Raw genomic sequence first — 16767 nt, forward strand, 5'->3', positions numbered from 1 at the left:
AGAGTCAGGTAAAGTATTCCAAGCACTTACAGAAGTCATATTTTCTGCAATCTAGATTAAAGCGGTTGACATTAAGTTTAAATCTATTGGTTGCTCTTGTATTATTGCAGTTAAAGCTGAAGTAGTCTTTAACAGGAAGGACATTACAATAGATGATTCTATGAGTTAAAATTAGGTCTTGTCGAAGGCGACGGAGTTCCAAGTTTTCTAAGCCTAGGATTTCAAGTCTGGTGGGATAAGGTATTTTGTTGTTTTCAGAGGAATGGAGAACTCTTCTTGTAAAATATTTCTGGACACGTTCAATTGTATTGATGTCAGAGATGTGGTGAGGGTTCCAAACAGGCGAGCTGTATTTTAGAATTGGTCTACCAAATGTTTTATATGCTCTGGTTAGTAGTGTGGTGTTTTTGGAAAAGAAGCTACGCAAGATTAGGTTTACAACTTTTAGAGCCTTTTTTGCTATGTAGTTCCAGTGGGCTTTGGCACCTAGATCATTTGACATGAAAACTCCAAGACCAGGCCACAGGAAAGGAAGGATCTCCTTTTGCCTGGCTGCATTTGCTAACCAATTTACAAAGGCAAATCAAGGTTGGACCACATTTTTCCCACATTCCTGTAGGAATAATCTGCTGGAAGCAATATGGCAATAAATTCATGGGTAGATATGGGCAGAGCATAAAGCTGGCATGGCCCCTAATTTTCTGGCACTCACTTCCCTCCTGTTCACTTTATAGCTGGCTCTTCCAAATGGGTCAGATTTTTCCTGTCAAAAAGGTTAAGGGATCACTTGCAAAGTGTCTGCAAAATAAGCCTGGGAATCATGTATGGCAACAAGACTCCAGTGGCAAATCAGCACTGGCACAAACTTTATAAAGTACAAACTACTTGGGCACCTTCTCCATTTCTCAATTCACTGGAAGCAACACTTACTGTGAGGTTTTTTTTTTGGAGGCATCTGGTTGGCTGCTGGACAAAGCAGGAAACTTGCTTGCCTAATTCAATTCAGTTCCTATTCAAATTGTTAATTTTCCTTGACATCAACCACATGTGTAGTTTTTGTTTCAGCTGGTAGGTTCAAAACAACAAAGAAGCAAACACAATACAATAATGGGAAGAAATGGGGGGGATCAATAAAATTTAAGGGAGAATTGGTATAAAATGTTTTACAGGTGATGTAACTCCATCAATAATTACCAAAGCAGACAAATCATATAACAATATATGTTGGAAATGCCACAGAGAGGAACATTTTATCATATATGATGGTCATGTTAAAAAAACCCATCAAAAATACTGAAAAAATACAACAAAATATTCATAAAATTCTAAAATTAAAATTTGAATTGAAACCATTAATATTTCTTTGATATAATTCCAGTAAATATAAATTTCAAAAATACAATTCATTAAGATACATGCTGACATCTATAATTTGCCACAACATAGGAAAGTGACATATCTGTATTATAGAAATCTAACCAAATTTAAGCAGGAGCGCACATCACATAGGAAGGCAAATTTAGACATTTGTATATGATTTCTAGGAAAACAATTATGAGACCAATCCAAAATAACCAATTAAATGACCTAAACAGAAACTAGCAATATCCTTGAAAATGTAATGCTAAGTTAAACCATGAAAACAAATAAAAGAGAAAAAGTTCCCTATTTTTTTTTTCTATAATGTATTTTATCCATGCTTTATCATTGCAGTTGTTAAGTTAGTAACATGGTTGTTAAGTGAATCTGGCTTCCCCATTGACTTGACTTGTCAGGTTACAAAAGGTGATCAACTGACTCTGGGACATTGCAATCGTCATAAATATGAACCAGTTGCCAAGCAATCATGTGATCAAGGGGGATGCTGTCATGTGAAAAACGATCGTAAATCACTTTTCTCAGTGCCACTGTAATTTTGAACAGTCAGTAAATGGATGGTTATAAGTGGAGGACAACCTGTATTCTGTTTTAAATCCTCATTTTTCTAAAAATCTGTTAAAAGCTTAAACAAAAAAAAAGGGGGGGGAGATGGGATGGGATGCATGTATTATACTGCAGACAGTATGCTCCATTCTGCCCCTACTTTGTCTAGTTTTCCACTAAGCTTCATTCATTCATTCAATGAATGAATGAAGATCCTTTTTGTCAACCTTGACTACCAATGAATGCCTGGATAGGCTTGTGTAGTTGGTAACATTTTTGAAAATGGTTCACTGCATCTTCTTCTGGGTTATTTTTTGACCTCCTAGTCTAGGACTAAAAGAAAGTGATTGGTCCAATCACCCAACTAGCTTTAAAGCCTAAGGGAGCATTAAAACTCCCCAGTGCCTTTCACCATTACCCCAAACTGCCTCTATTTCAGATGGTGAATTACACCATCCCAATGTTTAAGAGGAGTTATCTACCCACCTGCTAGAACAGGGGTCTGCAACCTTAAACACTCAAAGAGCTATTTTGTTTTCCACAGAAAACAAAATACCAGGAGCCACTAAACCCTTCCCATGCCTGACTATTTCTTGAGCGGCCACAAAGCTAGCATACGTAGTTGAATTAAATGTTCTTCTTTTCTTCTGAAACTTTCTTATCTTGAATTTATCCATGGTTGGCCTACAGGTGTGTGTGTGTATGTGTGTTGAAAAGCTCAGTAAAGGGGCCGTAATAGCTCAGGCTGTTAGAAGCCTGTTATTAGAACACAGCAGCCTGCAATTACTGCAGGTTCAAGCCCGGCCCGAGGTTGACTCAGCCTTCCATCCTTTATAAGGTAGGTAAAATGAGGACCCAGATTGTTGGGGGGGCAATAAGTTGACTTTGTAAATATACAAATAGAATGAGACTATTGCCTTATACACTGTAAGCTGCCCTGAGTCTTCAGGAGAAGGGCGGGATATAAATGTAAATAAAAAAATAAAAAAAATCGCGTACCAGCAGGTGTTGCACATTGGCGGTTGTGATGCATATTTTGAGTGATAGGAAGCCGTAGGAGAGGAGTGAAAGAGCCCCATGCGGCTCCAGAGCCGCAGGTTGCTGACCCCTGTGGTGTGGCTGAGGAAGGGCTGGGCAAGCGACAGAGACTCTGAACATGTACAAAGCTGAGCCCCTAGTATGAAACGGCTCTTCCAGAGAAAGAGAGAGGGGGGGCGCGGGAGAGGGAGAAAGAGAGAGAGAGGGACGATTCACACGCCCACAGGCTCGGCCAGAGCAAAGGCTGATCATGGGCAGCGCCACTTGCCGCTGCTCCCTCTCCCTCCTCCCCCCCTCCACAACTTCTGCGAAGTTGCCGAGTGAGCAAAGCCGGGCGGCTGAATCACGACCCGGGAGCCAATAAAAACGTTCATTTGAGGCAGCAGCTCCGCATTCATCCGCCGAAAGGCTTGAAATACGGGAGGCAGAAGGGAAGAAGCCGAGGCGGCGTCAAAGCACCACAGCCATGAGGGAGATCGTGCACATCCAGGCGGGTCAGTGTGGAAACCAAATCGGAACCAAGGTACGAAGCGGGGAAGGAAATTCTCTGGCATTAGAAAGCCAAGCGATTTCCTGGAGGCAGCAGCCGATCGCGATGGGTCTCTTCCCCTTTCACCTGTACTCCGGGGCTCCGAACCAGGCGAGGAGAAAGCCGCCCCTTTCCTTTTGGTCTTTAATACCACCACCACCACCCCAAAAAAAAGGGGGGAGGAAGGAAAGTGACGAGCAGTTTCGCTTCGCTGGAGGAGAAGATTCTTTGAAACTGCCGTCGCACCTCCTGGGCACGGAGAGCGCTGGAAAGAAACCCCGCCACCACCCAAAATGGGAACTAAATGGAGCCGCTGCTTTAGCGTTGACCATACAAGGCTTCGGAAAAAAATTGAAACCGGGAGGAAAAAACGCTGAAGCGGCGGGGAGAAAGGGGAGAGGGAGGAGGAAGCGATTAAAAGTGGGGAGAAAGGGGGAAAGTTCCAATAGGAATAGAATAGAATTTTTTTATTGGCCAAGTGTGATTGGACACACAAGGAATTTCTCTTGGTGCATACGCTCTCGGTGTACATAAAAGAAAGAAAGGAATAAAATAAAAGGAAGCGGGTTGAGGATCTAAAAAAACCCGACTTCTTTTCCTTTGCAATTCCTCGGTTCCCCCCCCCCCCTCTCTCTCACACACACATACACACACCAGCCGGCCACACGTTTTCCCTGCTGGGTTGTTGCAGGGAGGGGCTGGCCGGAGCCTCCCTCAAGCACGCCTGGCATTCGGCAGCTGCTGGCTCCGCCACATGCCTTCGGGGCCGCCTCTGCCTCGGCCGCGATGGGTGGGAGGCAGGCAGGCAGGCGGCCCCGCAACGGACCCTGAGGGCTGCTGAGAACAGCGCCGCCCTAAACCGTCCTTGTCCTTTCTGCTCCCCGCAGTTTTGGGAAGTGATCAGCGACGAGCATGGGATTGACCCGGCCGGAGGCTATGCTGGTGACTCAGCTTTGCAGCTGGAGAGGATCAGCGTCTACTACAATGAATCATCCTGTAAGTTGTACGGGGGTTTTAGGCCTCCCCGCGATCTCTTTAGGGGAGGAGAAAAATGGGAAAGGAGAGAAACCAGGTTGCTCAGGCGTTTCCTTTAGAAAAAAATACAACCCCGAGATGACACACAAAGGGCAGCACATTCCCATATCCAATTTAGGGTGCCCATGCCCCAAATTCCCAAGTATGGTGGGAAATTCTGGAAACGTCCCTTTGTGTTTTAGAAACTGCTCTGTGAACTTCAGCATACTTATTATCAAGCTGGCTTTTTTAAAAAAATCATCTAGCAAAGAAATCTGTCTTATTAGTGTAATCTCTATAATAGTAATAGGAAGCAGCATTTAAGTGTGGCACAGTCATGAGTGAACTGTGGTTTTAGTTAAACCACTTTAGAATGGAAAGTGAGATATTGCATATTATTTATAATCAATTGTGAAATTGCATTTTTGTCTTTTAAGCTCTGTTGCTGGTGTGTTTTAGGCTGTGTGTTTAATTCATAAGTACAACATACACGTATAAATAATTTTTAAAAACACATAGTGTCTCTTGCAGAAATAGGGTTACTGGAGGAGACAGAAATTAAACACGAGACAAATGCATTACAGTTTTAATAATATGTGCTTTATCTGGCTCTCAATAAAATAGCCCAAACTAGTGCCCATCAGATTTTACCCTAATTCCCAATGTAAAAACCACACCTACCACTTGCAATGCTCCTTTATATTGCTGAGTCCTTTACATTGTTGAGTCATTCTTTTAAGAATGCTCCTCATTTGTAGTGAAAAATCTGTTCTTTGTCAATCCTTGAGCTTCATTATGTAGGACCCTGAGAGTCATTCATCGTGGTCACATCCTTGGACAAGTGGCTGCTGATACTGCTGCCTCACATTTTTCTCTGGCCACATTTACTCAACTCCCTTCTCAACTGTTGCTGAATGCAAGTGTTGAGTGCAACCGTGTTAAAGAAGCAGAAGCAGCATGCATTGGCTGAAAGAGGCTTGCTGCCAGGAGTCATCTGTCCTTGACTTAAATGGAGAAATTACTTAATGAGCTCTCAGTTCCCAGGAACGGGAAATTGCAGCTCCTCTTCCACTGAGTGAGAAACATTTGTGAATGTGGTGCATTCATATTTATTCACATATTTACAATATGTGTAGCTGACTTCTGACATATCTTTTGCTTCCTACAGCATTTGGGTGGTGGTGGTGTAGAATAGTTGCCCAAATGCTTTCTTGATTAGAGAAAAATCATGAGCGTGAAGTTTGGAAAACCTCAGCAACTAGCAGTGATTTACTGACATCAAGCCCTAATGTTTTGAGCTATTGTCCCAATCCAAAAGCATGAAATCCTGCCATTCTTTACAAGTGTGAGCATGTTAAGCTTTGTCCTGGATTAATTTCAGATGAGGTAGTAGTCCATTCTCCTCTCCCCTTCCCTTCCCCTCCCCAGGGCTCCTGACATTTCTGGCTGAATGAAACCTCCCACTAACTTTCCCCTTCTATTGAAGTGCACAAGTTCCATTTGCTTATCCTTGCTTTAGCTTGATAGCATGATAGGTAAACAAAAGAAGCTCTAATCGCTGTCGGCCATGTTTATAACCGATGATGGTTATACTGATTATTCTAATTCAGTGTACTAGCATGACATATTAACTTGAGGCTAACAACAGAGCTATCATTCTCATCCAGACATGGCCAAGGACATGCCTTTGGGAAGCCAAAATCTGAATGCAATAGTTGTAATGGTATGTGGGAAAGATCTTGATGATCTGAAACCAAGAATCTCACTCACAAAGACACTCCTGTAGGTGTTGGCCAAGACAGACTTCTGAAAACAAAAGAACAATTCATAACTGGACAATGTAACCTGTTCCATGGGAAGGGGGGGAAAGATCTATATTTTAACATGCAGAGTTGCGCCGGAAATTTTAGAGCTGGTTTTGCATTCTTCAGTGCTGAAAACATGTACTCAATATAGTTTTGCTTTGGGGATTTTGAAGTTCCTGGAAGTATCTGCTTTTGTTCATTAGTTGGACTGTTGACGTTGAGACTGTAAAGGTGTTTAGGCTTGAAATTCTGGTTTTATAAACTGCACCAGCTTGGCATTTATATCCATAAATGCTCACTTGATATGTCACCTAAAGGATGGATGTGGGAGTGAGCTTTACAGATTTTCAAAATGAGATGGCGTACGTACATTGGCTGAACTTAAGCAAAACCCTTGGTTAGATTTCAATAAAGGACAGTTTTTTAAAAGACATTTTTCCAAAGAACGGTAAGGAAATTGGTCCCTTTTTTTGAGATCAAATAAAAATTAAATGGTGTGGCAAATATTCAAAAATTCATGTGATAAGATGGGTAGTCAGTTTTAATTTAATGTACATATCATTTCTTTTAGCCCAAACATATGTACCCAGAGCAATTTTGGTGGACTTGGAACCTGGAACCATGGATAGTGTCCGATCTGGCCCGTTTGGACAACTCTTTCGGCCTGATAATTTTATCTTTGGTATGTTGACGATATTCTGTTTCATAAAGAAAACTTCTCAAGGGCAATGCTTTAAATACATGTAATAGACAACACTCATGTATCCTTGCACATTGACAGCTTTGGTGGGTTCCTCTTGTTTCATATTAACTCCAAATGTAACAAAACTTCATACAGCTAGACAATGCATTTTTCTATAGCGCTGGTGGATTAATCTTGAATTTTTAATAAAAGATTTTTAAAAATGTGAACTGGAAAACCTATTCATTTTGGAACTAATGGGTGTGACTGGAATTCCTGTGTTACAGTGTCAGTATACCACAACGTACCTGAATGTAAAATTATACGAAGCATTTCTAAGAATGTTTTGGCTATTACTCAGCAGCTAGAGTTCCCAATATATGATAACACAAAAATCTTTAAATTTTTATATACATTTTGGAATGTGAAGATTCATTATTACAGATATTTTGAGTCTGCTTCACGACTTGGTAGATCTGACCTTTTCCCTATCATTTCAGGACAAACAGGTGCTGGAAATAACTGGGCCAAAGGACATTATACTGAAGGAGCAGAACTTGTAGATTCAGTGCTCGATATTGTGAGAAAAGAATGTGAACACTGTGATTGTTTGCAAGGATTTCAGCTCACTCATTCTCTCGGAGGAGGAACAGGTTCTGGGATGGGAACACTTCTCATCAGCAAAATTCGAGAGGAATATCCTGATAGAATAATGAATACATTTAGTGTCATGCCGTCTCCCAAAGTGTCTGACACTGTGGTAGAACCATATAATGCCACTCTCTCAGTCCATCAGCTGGTTGAAAATACAGATGAAACCTATTGTATTGATAATGAAGCGCTGTATGATATTTGCTTCCGTACTTTGAAGCTTACCACTCCAACATATGGAGATCTCAACCATTTGGTGTCTGCCACAATGAGCGGGGTAACAACATCACTGCGTTTTCCTGGCCAACTAAATGCAGATTTACGCAAGTTGGCAGTAAATATGGTTCCATTCCCACGCTTACACTTCTTTATGCCTGGATTTGCTCCTTTGACTGCCCGAGGCAGCCAGCAGTACCGAGCACTTACAGTCCCAGAGCTCACTCAGCAAATGTTTGATGCCAAAAACATGATGGCAGCCTGTGATCCAAGACATGGACGATATCTGACAGTGGCCACAGTCTTCCGAGGTCCCATGTCCATGAAAGAGGTTGATGAGCAGATGCTGGCCATCCAGAACAAGAACAGTAGCTACTTTGTAGAATGGATCCCAAATAATGTCAAAGTGGCTGTTTGTGATATAGCACCTCGTGGCCTCAAGATGGCCTCTACCTTTATTGGAAATAGCACCGCTATTCAAGAGCTCTTCAAAAGAATTTCAGAGCAGTTCTCTGCCATGTTTAGGAGAAAGGCTTTTCTTCACTGGTTTACCGGTGAAGGTATGGATGAGATGGAGTTTACAGAAGCAGAAAGCAACATGAATGATCTCGTTTCTGAGTACCAACAGTACCAAGAAGCAACAGCAAATGATGGAGATGAAGCATTTGAAGATGATGATGAAGAAATTAATGAATAAAGTTAATGAATAAAATTAATACAATTCTCAAGTCTGAAGTGTTTGCTTTAGTGCTAACCATTTTCATGGTATTAAGAATATCATAGAGCTTAATTTCCAAAGAATTGATTTAGCCATTTTCTTTAGAACGGATCGTGAATGCTTTGCATCAAAGATAGAGATAAGGGTTCCCTTGATTTATTTACTTGCTTAAGTGGGCTGTGAGAGCAAGACTTTTAACGCACACACATACATAGCCCAAATTCTGCAAAATGAGCATTATCCCTCCCATATTTATTAGGTTGGCTGAAGCAGCAAAATTAATCTTGATCATTTAAAAGTAGAGTCGTAAGTATAGTTTATAAATTACAGAGCTATCCCAGTTACATAACGGGCTTATGAGTGCACTTCATTTGACTTGGTGCTGTGCGCATAAATGTTATGCTGAAATAAGTAATTGTATTTGGCTCCTTGAAAGAAATGGGAGATTTTTTTTCTTTTAAGAAATAATGTTTTCCCCCCACATCCAACTGAAACAATTTACACCGCAATCCTCTGCACGGTTACTTGAAAGTAAATATTTCTTACTCTAAATGGGATTTATATCCAAGTGTTTCAGAATTGCAGTGTTGCTATGTCTTTGTTCTTTTGTACCATGTATTGATTTGTTGGGAACAAACTCCATTAATTAAAAATAATTTTAAAATATAAATTAGTCTTCTGCATATCATATTTATAAATTAATGCTTCAACACTGGTGTCTTGGAATCTTTAAAAAAGTAACCTCTGAGGAAGTGGATGATTCTTTTGGAAGCTGAAGCCTTAAATTTTATGATACAAAGAAGGTGTATTCTGAGGCTGCAGGTCCACATGTACCCTACCTAATTCCCAGAATTCTTTCAGTTACTGATTTTCCACTTTACATGTGATAGAAAGCATTAAAAACATTCCATGTTACACTAAATGTAATTTTGTTACACTGAAATGTAAATTAATTCACATGCTTTCTAGCTCCAGCAACTTTGCCTTTAGCCCCACCTACCTCTTTTGTAGTGCTATCAAGCACGGCACCAGTCATTCTCTTGGGTAATCCTCATCATGTGGATGGATCAGACAGGTTGTCTGAATAGATGTCAGCACATTCCATAAGAATTCCAGTCTACTTCACCATCTGCCACATTAGATTTTTCTAAATGCTATGCCTGTCCTATGCTGACTTGGGACATTTTGGATTAGATAGTATGACACTCAAGTGAAACAAACCACTTTCCAGCTGAACTTCATTCCAGGCTGCAAAGCTGTATCTCCAAGTGTATGCATATAAAATGGCTACTACAGGAACCTAATGATTCATAGGATGAAGGCTGGATTCTCTCAAATCTTTCAATAGCTATCTAGCCTTTTCAATCCTTGATTCTTGTGCTAGCTCGTCACAATCCAGATGATGTGCCATTTAACAGTTGAATTTTTAATATCTTCTTTGAAGATCTCCAAACGTGACTTTTTTTTTAGTGCAGCCACAAAGTGAACTGGATTTTTCATGGATCTATTTTCCACAATCTTACTATCTTTGTTTTGTCACAGGAAGTTCATAATGTACTATGAAGCTACAGATTTTGCCCCAATGTTCTTCCTTTGATAGTTGCTTCTACCATTCGTTGCTTTTTAGTTTGATGATGTGGGAACACTATTCTCTTTTTACCGACCTAGACACTTTTGCAGCAGTAGTAGTCATACCTTCTTTCTGCTTAATACCAGGAAATTTATAAGCAAGTTAAAGGATCTGTGTTAGCAGAGGTTCCCTTTTTTTTCATTGTCAGCTGTTCAGTTTGCTTTCTGTTCTAATTACTAATCTATAACAGGAACTCCAGTTTCTTAGTCTTACATACTCTTTGCTAATGAGTGGTCCATCCATCCTTTCTTGCCTGTGCAATCTATCTCTGGTTCTGAACAGAGAAGATCAGTATCATGTACATGTGTGTGTGAGCTCATATGATGATTTTACTTAATATCTGGATAACAGTATAGAGCAGACTATGGTACTTGATGATATTTTTCATGTCAATTTACTAAGGTAGATGGTACATGGTGAATTCTTATTTTTCTCATCTCACAGCCACACTTTATCAGCATGTCTCTGGGACCACTAGTCTCCTTCAAAAAGTTACCATGTAATTTTTCATGTCTACATTTTTGTAGTTATTAGAAATCTAGCAACTGGTTGTATGGTCTCATTACTGGCCCAAGGATCCAAGAGAATCTGCCTGTTTGCACAGTCCAGTGTGCTGATTTTATTTGACGTTTCTAAACTGTATTTACAAAATACATTCGTATGCTCAATATTTTACAATCTCATGTAGAAAAAAAATCCACACTTTATTAAAATTGCAGTAATATAATTTAGATTTTACACTTCATTGCAGCCACAGACCCATATCTCTAATGAATAAGCTCTTCAGCAGGTTCCCAGTTTGATCACTAATACCTGCAGGGTCTTTTTATTGGACAACAAGGTAAAGAAATAAATTTAAATTGGTAGATGGTGCTTTAACAAAACAAACATATTTAAGCGATGTGGGGTCCCAGGAAATACTCTATGATCAAAACCAAGAGTTTCAGGATATTAACAACTTACATTTGGTAGAGGTGATCAAGAGATAAGAATTTTTCCAGTGTTCTGGGAAGGTGTACATTCTAGGGCAGTTTAAATATATCAGGTTACACAATTGTGATACAGATCTGAAAAGCTGCAACTCTAGAAGAGATTCAATGTAGACCCATTAGTGCTACGAACTATACTTTTAAAATCAGGAATTCTGGGAAACAACTTCCTGTGGATTCTGAATACTCTGTAGAGGGAAAAACCCACCCTTCTAGTTCATCAACCACGGCAGTCTTCTTCCATAAAGCAGAGGATACTTGGACACCAGATTTTTGAAGTATTTCCCCTTTACTTTTCAGTGTGCAACATAATACTGTTGTCACTTTTATGTACAACACCATCATACTGCAACACTAAAAAGGCACATGTCCTCTGATCTGCCTGGCAGTTCCCTCATCTGTTGCCTCTTCTTTCTCCTCACGTTCTTTGTTCCAGTCTTTAAGGCCTTCTGGAAGTGAAGTATCTTCATCTAAACTGCCCGTGCCTTCAACAAATTCTTCATAGGTAGATTTTTCAGCAAAAGGTCGGGGGCCAAGCATTTCAACCATATCACTCTTATCCAAAACCTCTTTCTCTAAGAGCCTTAAAGCCACCTGAAACAATAGGCACACATGTATTATAAGAAAATTCAGCATCTGATTCTTCACTCCACAAACTTAATATAATGCTTATAGATAAAAGAAATTCCAGATTTTTAAAACCATTAAACTCTGCTGAACATGTTCTGAGCATATTACAGTACTACTTATTACAAGGACTTCCAGGTAAGAATATGAAGGATGAACTCTGCATCTCTCTACCCCTGTATTTCAAGCTTTCCAAAGACGAAATGCATAATTTTTGTTCTGTTATGACTAAAACACCATCATTTATACTAATGAGATATCCGGAAATAACATTTCTGCTGCTGTCAAAGCTTTTGGTCAGTGATTATGGCTATTATTTTTGTATACTATTACTTTTTAACAAATAACATATATTCAATAAATATGGATTTTTCTGATACACAGAGCTTAGTAAAACTTCACTACCTTAATTTCATATTGGAGGTAGGCAATTTTCATTTGTTTCTGTTCTTATACCTACGCTCTTAAATAATAATTCAGATAATGTTCCTCTCTATGAAACATCATTCTCCCAGAGATTAGAATAGGCCCCACACTAATTCTCTTCCAGAAGGCACTGAAGACCTGGTTCTGCCAGCGGGCCTGAGGGACCCAGAGCGGGATGGAGCCCATTAAATGGTTCGTGTGATTAGCTGTCGCTGGGGCGGAAGGTGGGGGGTGACTTTATTACATTAATTTTTTATTAGCTTTTAAATGTGGTTTTTATATTCTGTAAGGTGCCTTGAGTCATTATGGGTAAATAGGCAGCAATATAAATAAAATAAAAAAATAATAAAATAATAAAATAAAATAAATAAAACAATAAATAAATACTGGAATTTGAAAGGAAAAAGGAATTGGAAGAAATGATTGTTCCCATTTCTTTGATCAACTAGAAGGAATCCTTATGTTCTCAGAAAATCAGGTTTGGACCCAAATCAGCAACAGTCTTTTAACCTATTCAGGTAAGAATCGTTAAGTAGGACAAGAATGCATACCTTTTCTACCTCAGCCTTTTTTTCAGTAAGTAGAGTTATTGTCCTTTTGTAAGCTTCGTTAATAAGTGTTCGCACTTCATCATCTATCAATCTTGCAGTTGCTTCACTGTAGGGTTTTTCTAACACCATGTCTCCTTGCCGGGGAAGATCAAATGAAATTTGGCCAACTTTTTCATTCATTCCAAACTGAACAATCTGAGGATTGAACAGCAGAGTAGTTAAGCGATTTCTACAACACTTAATCAAGAATCTAATATTAGCGGGTAGCTGTTTTCGGCGATAACATCTTAGCTGATAAGCTGACCAACATAATTGTTAATATGTTAATACGAAGTTGGCTTCTGAACAAGAACAGATTAGAAGTCCCAGTGAGAACCTTTGCTAGGGAATTGCTGGCCAGGTTCTGACTTGAAAATCTCTCAAGAAGGATTGCCCATTTGCACTCTGGAGAAGCTACTTTTCATGAAGCCAGGAGGCCACAGGAATTGAATTTCTTGATCTGTGATCCACTGAGAATTGAGCAGCTTGGGAGCAAAGGGATTTCATGCACCCTTAAGTGCAGAATTAATGTTCATTTAATCAGCAAAAGCATCACTTTCTTAATCATGTTACACCCTAAAAGAGACATTCCAAATGGCAGGGATCAAAGACCCCCCTGGATCAGGATTAATATCAGACAATCCAGCAGAACAATGTCCTAATCAAGGACTACCAACTCAAACAATCAAGCAACAATTTCATCAAGGAAAAAACAATACCTCCACCAAGCTTTTATAATACAAACAAAGAGCAAACCTCACCATCTTCTAGGACTGAAGATATTGCCTAGTAGGGTAATAAAATGTCTGCAAACAAACAACCCTGAGCTACATATAGTTTCTTCTAGAGGTGAGGCTGTCTGGATGTCAGGAGGGCCAACAGTTAAGTGCCATTAGACCGTAAGTCTTGTACTTGTACGCCCCCTTCTGCCAAATGCTTCTTTCCTAAGCTATCCAATGCTTCACCCTTTTCATGTTTCTTCTGCTGTAGTAACTGCAAACTCCCAGAATTGATGGATTGGGATATGGCCTTTCAAAACAATTCTTGGCCATTTGTTGAGTTACTGCATCTCCCTGGCTTCAGAGTGGAGGAAAAAAGAAACAAAGACCACCATTTGCCACTTGACAGAAAAAAAATAAAAACAGGCTTCCAGGGCTGATGTTCATTATTCCCACCTTGAATTGATATATGCAGCTAGCTTCATTGGCCCATCAAGTGACTAAGGCTCCTTGTTATAATTACAGCTCCTCAGTTCTGGCACAAAAAACATTCTATGCCTGCTACATTGTCCCACCTATTGTTCCTTTTATTCTTTTATTCTTTTCTTATCTTCTTATCTTATCTGAGTCTTTGGAGAAGGGCGGGATATAAATGCAAATAAAAAAAAAAGTGCTGGGTTTTAGAAAAACTATTATAAAAGACAAACATATGATCTGTATGGCTGCAAATGGCCACAGATGCAGCTGTGTTGCCAAGCACACAAAATTCCATAATGTGACCATGGAGGAAGTTCACCATTAGAACTTTGGATCCGAGCCACAAGTCCTCTTTTTTTGGGTCTGTAAATTGAGGACTACCTGAGTAAAATTATGTGTTGCATCAAATGTGGATTTTTCTTTCTATTTCACAATATTAGTACTAATGAACATTCTCCGGCACTATATATATCAGAAGATTCAAGATCAGTTTAAATACTGCTTCACAAACAGTATGTGAATTAATGAATTTACTACCATTAGATATTATGACAGACACCAATTTAAATAGCTTGAGAAATCACTAGAGAAATTCATGGATTACATCACTATCAATAGACCTGATCATTCTATTGTACCCGCTAAAACAATCTGCAGGATACTTTAAATATTAGTTGTTAGGGAGTAACAGTTGGAGAGCTATTACTCTTACCCTTTGCTTCTATAATGTCCTGTATGAACCATTTGTGATGTGGAATACCAAATTAGATAACCTTCACCTGAGCCATAATGGTTTTTCTTATATTCCAAAGGAATGTGGTGTTTTAAATATGGATACCAGTCATTCTACTGAAATATTATTATTAAATCATTGCAATTTAATAGTTAGAATGAAACTTATACAGATCTATTAAAATAAAATATTTAAGCTAATTGCATCAAATTTCGTAACAGACGTATTCAGTAGAAATTAGGGATTCCATAATTATTTAGTTATGAAGTCAATCATACAGGCAGTAGAAAGTATAATGCTGATGTTACATCACTGAAATGTATGGAACCTGCTCAAGAATGCAATACACACACCTGTGCAGCAGTTCCCATTCATTCCTATGTTCTCAGAGAGCTGCTTCAGAAGAGGCTCTTCCTGGATTTCACCCAATAGAGCCTGTAAAGGGGATGAGGCACATGCTTAATGGCTATCCAGGAAAGTTCTGTTTAGCAATAAGACAGGCCCAATCTAAGCTGCTATGAGAAGATCCGAGCATTTCAGCATATGTCTCTAATTCCCCTGACTGCTGGTATTGTCAGTAGTCTAAAAGCCATTTAATTGGGAGATGCTAATCAAAATTATATAGTACTTTTAGACAAAGCTAGATGATAAAATCGGATTTTTAATTTTTACAAGAAGAAACAGAATTTTGGGAAGAAAGCAAACTCTTTTTCAGCCTGCATTTAGCAGATTTCAGATGAATCTTTGAGAGAAACTGTGGTATTGTCAGAAGATATTAAGAAGAAATAGCATGTACCAACAATATTCTTGCCAGGCAAGATTTCTACAAAGGTGGTGAAAACACCAAGTAAAAATACAGACCTGAGCATATGCACTCTGAGTAACTTTCTTTAGGTCATCTTGTGCCCCTGTTGTGATTCTTCCAAAGAAGATTTGTTCTGACACACGTCCTCCCAAAGTCATACACATTCTGTCCAGAAGTTGCTCTTTGGTGTACAGATACTGTTCTTTTGGCAGATACTGAGCATAGCCCAGTCCTTTTCCACGAGGAATAATAGATACCTTGTGTCAGAAGAAAAATAAAAGTATTTTTATAACAAACAAACCAACAGACAAACAAGCAACTTGACTTTTGAATTCAAAGATGGTTAAAGTTGATTTAATAATCTTCCATTCTATATGAAATAAACAGAGGATTAATTAGAGCTCCTTGGTGCTCTCTGAGCTTGCTTGTTTTCTTGCAAACATTTCATTACCCAAACTAGGTAACATCATCAGTGACAGAGGATTAATTCAAGGCATCCTGGTTTGAAAACCTGCGCTGCAAAGGGGGATGCCAAGGAGATATATAAAAGGCTCGCCTATAATTTATCTCAACTGAGAAGCAATTCTTCAAAAGAATCTCTGTGCTAGAAGTCAACATACCTTCAGAAGTGGATCAGCATGTTCCAGAAACCATCCAGCAACTGCATGGCCAGCTTCATGATAGGCAACTGTTTTTTTTTCTTCTGGTTGCAACACTTGTGTTTTCTTTTCCAGGCCTTTGATTGGTTAAATAAATAAGTTTTCAATCAGTGCATCAATTTCTATGAAGCATATTTCTCAGCTGCTATGCCAATGAGTGACTAACAAGAAAACATGAAACTAATGGATATTTTTCTGTTCTCCCTCTGCATGAGTAAGGAATTACCACAAGAGAGGAAGAAGAAAAAATATTTTAAGGCAGAAAACACATTGGCTCTTACATACTATTTTCAAGTCAGAAGCAAAATATCACTGTTGCTTCATAGCAGGGGTGCCAAAAATAGAGAGTACCAGCAAAAGCAAAGCGCCCTGAGTGGGGTTAAATAAATAAGACTGGGTTGTTGTTGTTTTTGCAGTTTAAGGTTTACAGATAAATGGGCAAAACAGAGGCCTTAAACCTTACAAATGCTTAAAGCACCTGTCTCATCTGTTTAAAACTCCCCCTGCCCCTGGGTTGTAACTTTCATTGGGGGTAT

The 16767-nt window shown here is 39.3% G+C and overlaps 2 protein-coding genes across 2 annotated transcripts in view; one reads left to right on the forward strand and one right to left on the reverse strand.

Annotated features, from left to right (window-relative positions):
* Window positions 1-3330: 3330 nt before the first annotated feature.
* TUBB6 (tubulin beta 6 class V) lies at window positions 3331-8586 on the forward strand. The gene is made up of 4 exons (XM_058175781.1): window positions 3331-3484; window positions 4378-4486; window positions 6881-6991; window positions 7492-8586. Exons 1-4 carry the CDS (start codon window positions 3428-3430, stop codon window positions 8553-8555), a joined length of 1341 nt encoding a protein of 446 aa, XP_058031764.1. The 5' UTR covers window positions 3331-3427; the 3' UTR covers window positions 8556-8586.
* Window positions 8587-10795: 2209 nt separating this feature from the next.
* AFG3L2 (AFG3 like matrix AAA peptidase subunit 2) overlaps window positions 10796-16767 on the reverse strand; it is a 34692-nt gene continuing 28720 nt past the window's right edge. The window contains exons 14-17 of the mRNA XM_058175779.1: window positions 16193-16308; window positions 15629-15829; window positions 12800-12994; window positions 10796-11789 (exon numbers count right to left, since the gene is read on the reverse strand). Coding sequence (XP_058031762.1) covers window positions 11550-11789; window positions 12800-12994; window positions 15629-15829; window positions 16193-16308 — 752 coding nt within the window. The 3' untranslated portion in view covers window positions 10796-11549. The remainder of the gene's footprint in view (window positions 11790-12799; window positions 12995-15628; window positions 15830-16192; window positions 16309-16767) is intronic.

Source organism: Ahaetulla prasina, chromosome 3, assembly GCF_028640845.1.
Source record: "Ahaetulla prasina isolate Xishuangbanna chromosome 3, ASM2864084v1, whole genome shotgun sequence".
Lineage (NCBI taxonomy): Eukaryota > Metazoa > Chordata > Lepidosauria > Squamata > Colubridae > Ahaetulla > Ahaetulla prasina.

Excerpts from the sequence above, each read along its gene's own strand:
- TUBB6 (XM_058175781.1), top strand. The coding sequence starts at position 3,428 with ATGAGGGAGATCGTGCACATCCAGGCGGGTCAGTGTGGAAACCAAATC. Across the intron at positions 4,487-6,880 it reads CTACTACAATGAATCATCCT|CCCAAACATATGTACCCAGA; the intron begins GTAAGTTGTACG and ends CATTTCTTTTAG. Across the intron at positions 6,992-7,491 it reads GCCTGATAATTTTATCTTTG|GACAAACAGGTGCTGGAAAT; the intron begins GTATGTTGACGA and ends CTATCATTTCAG.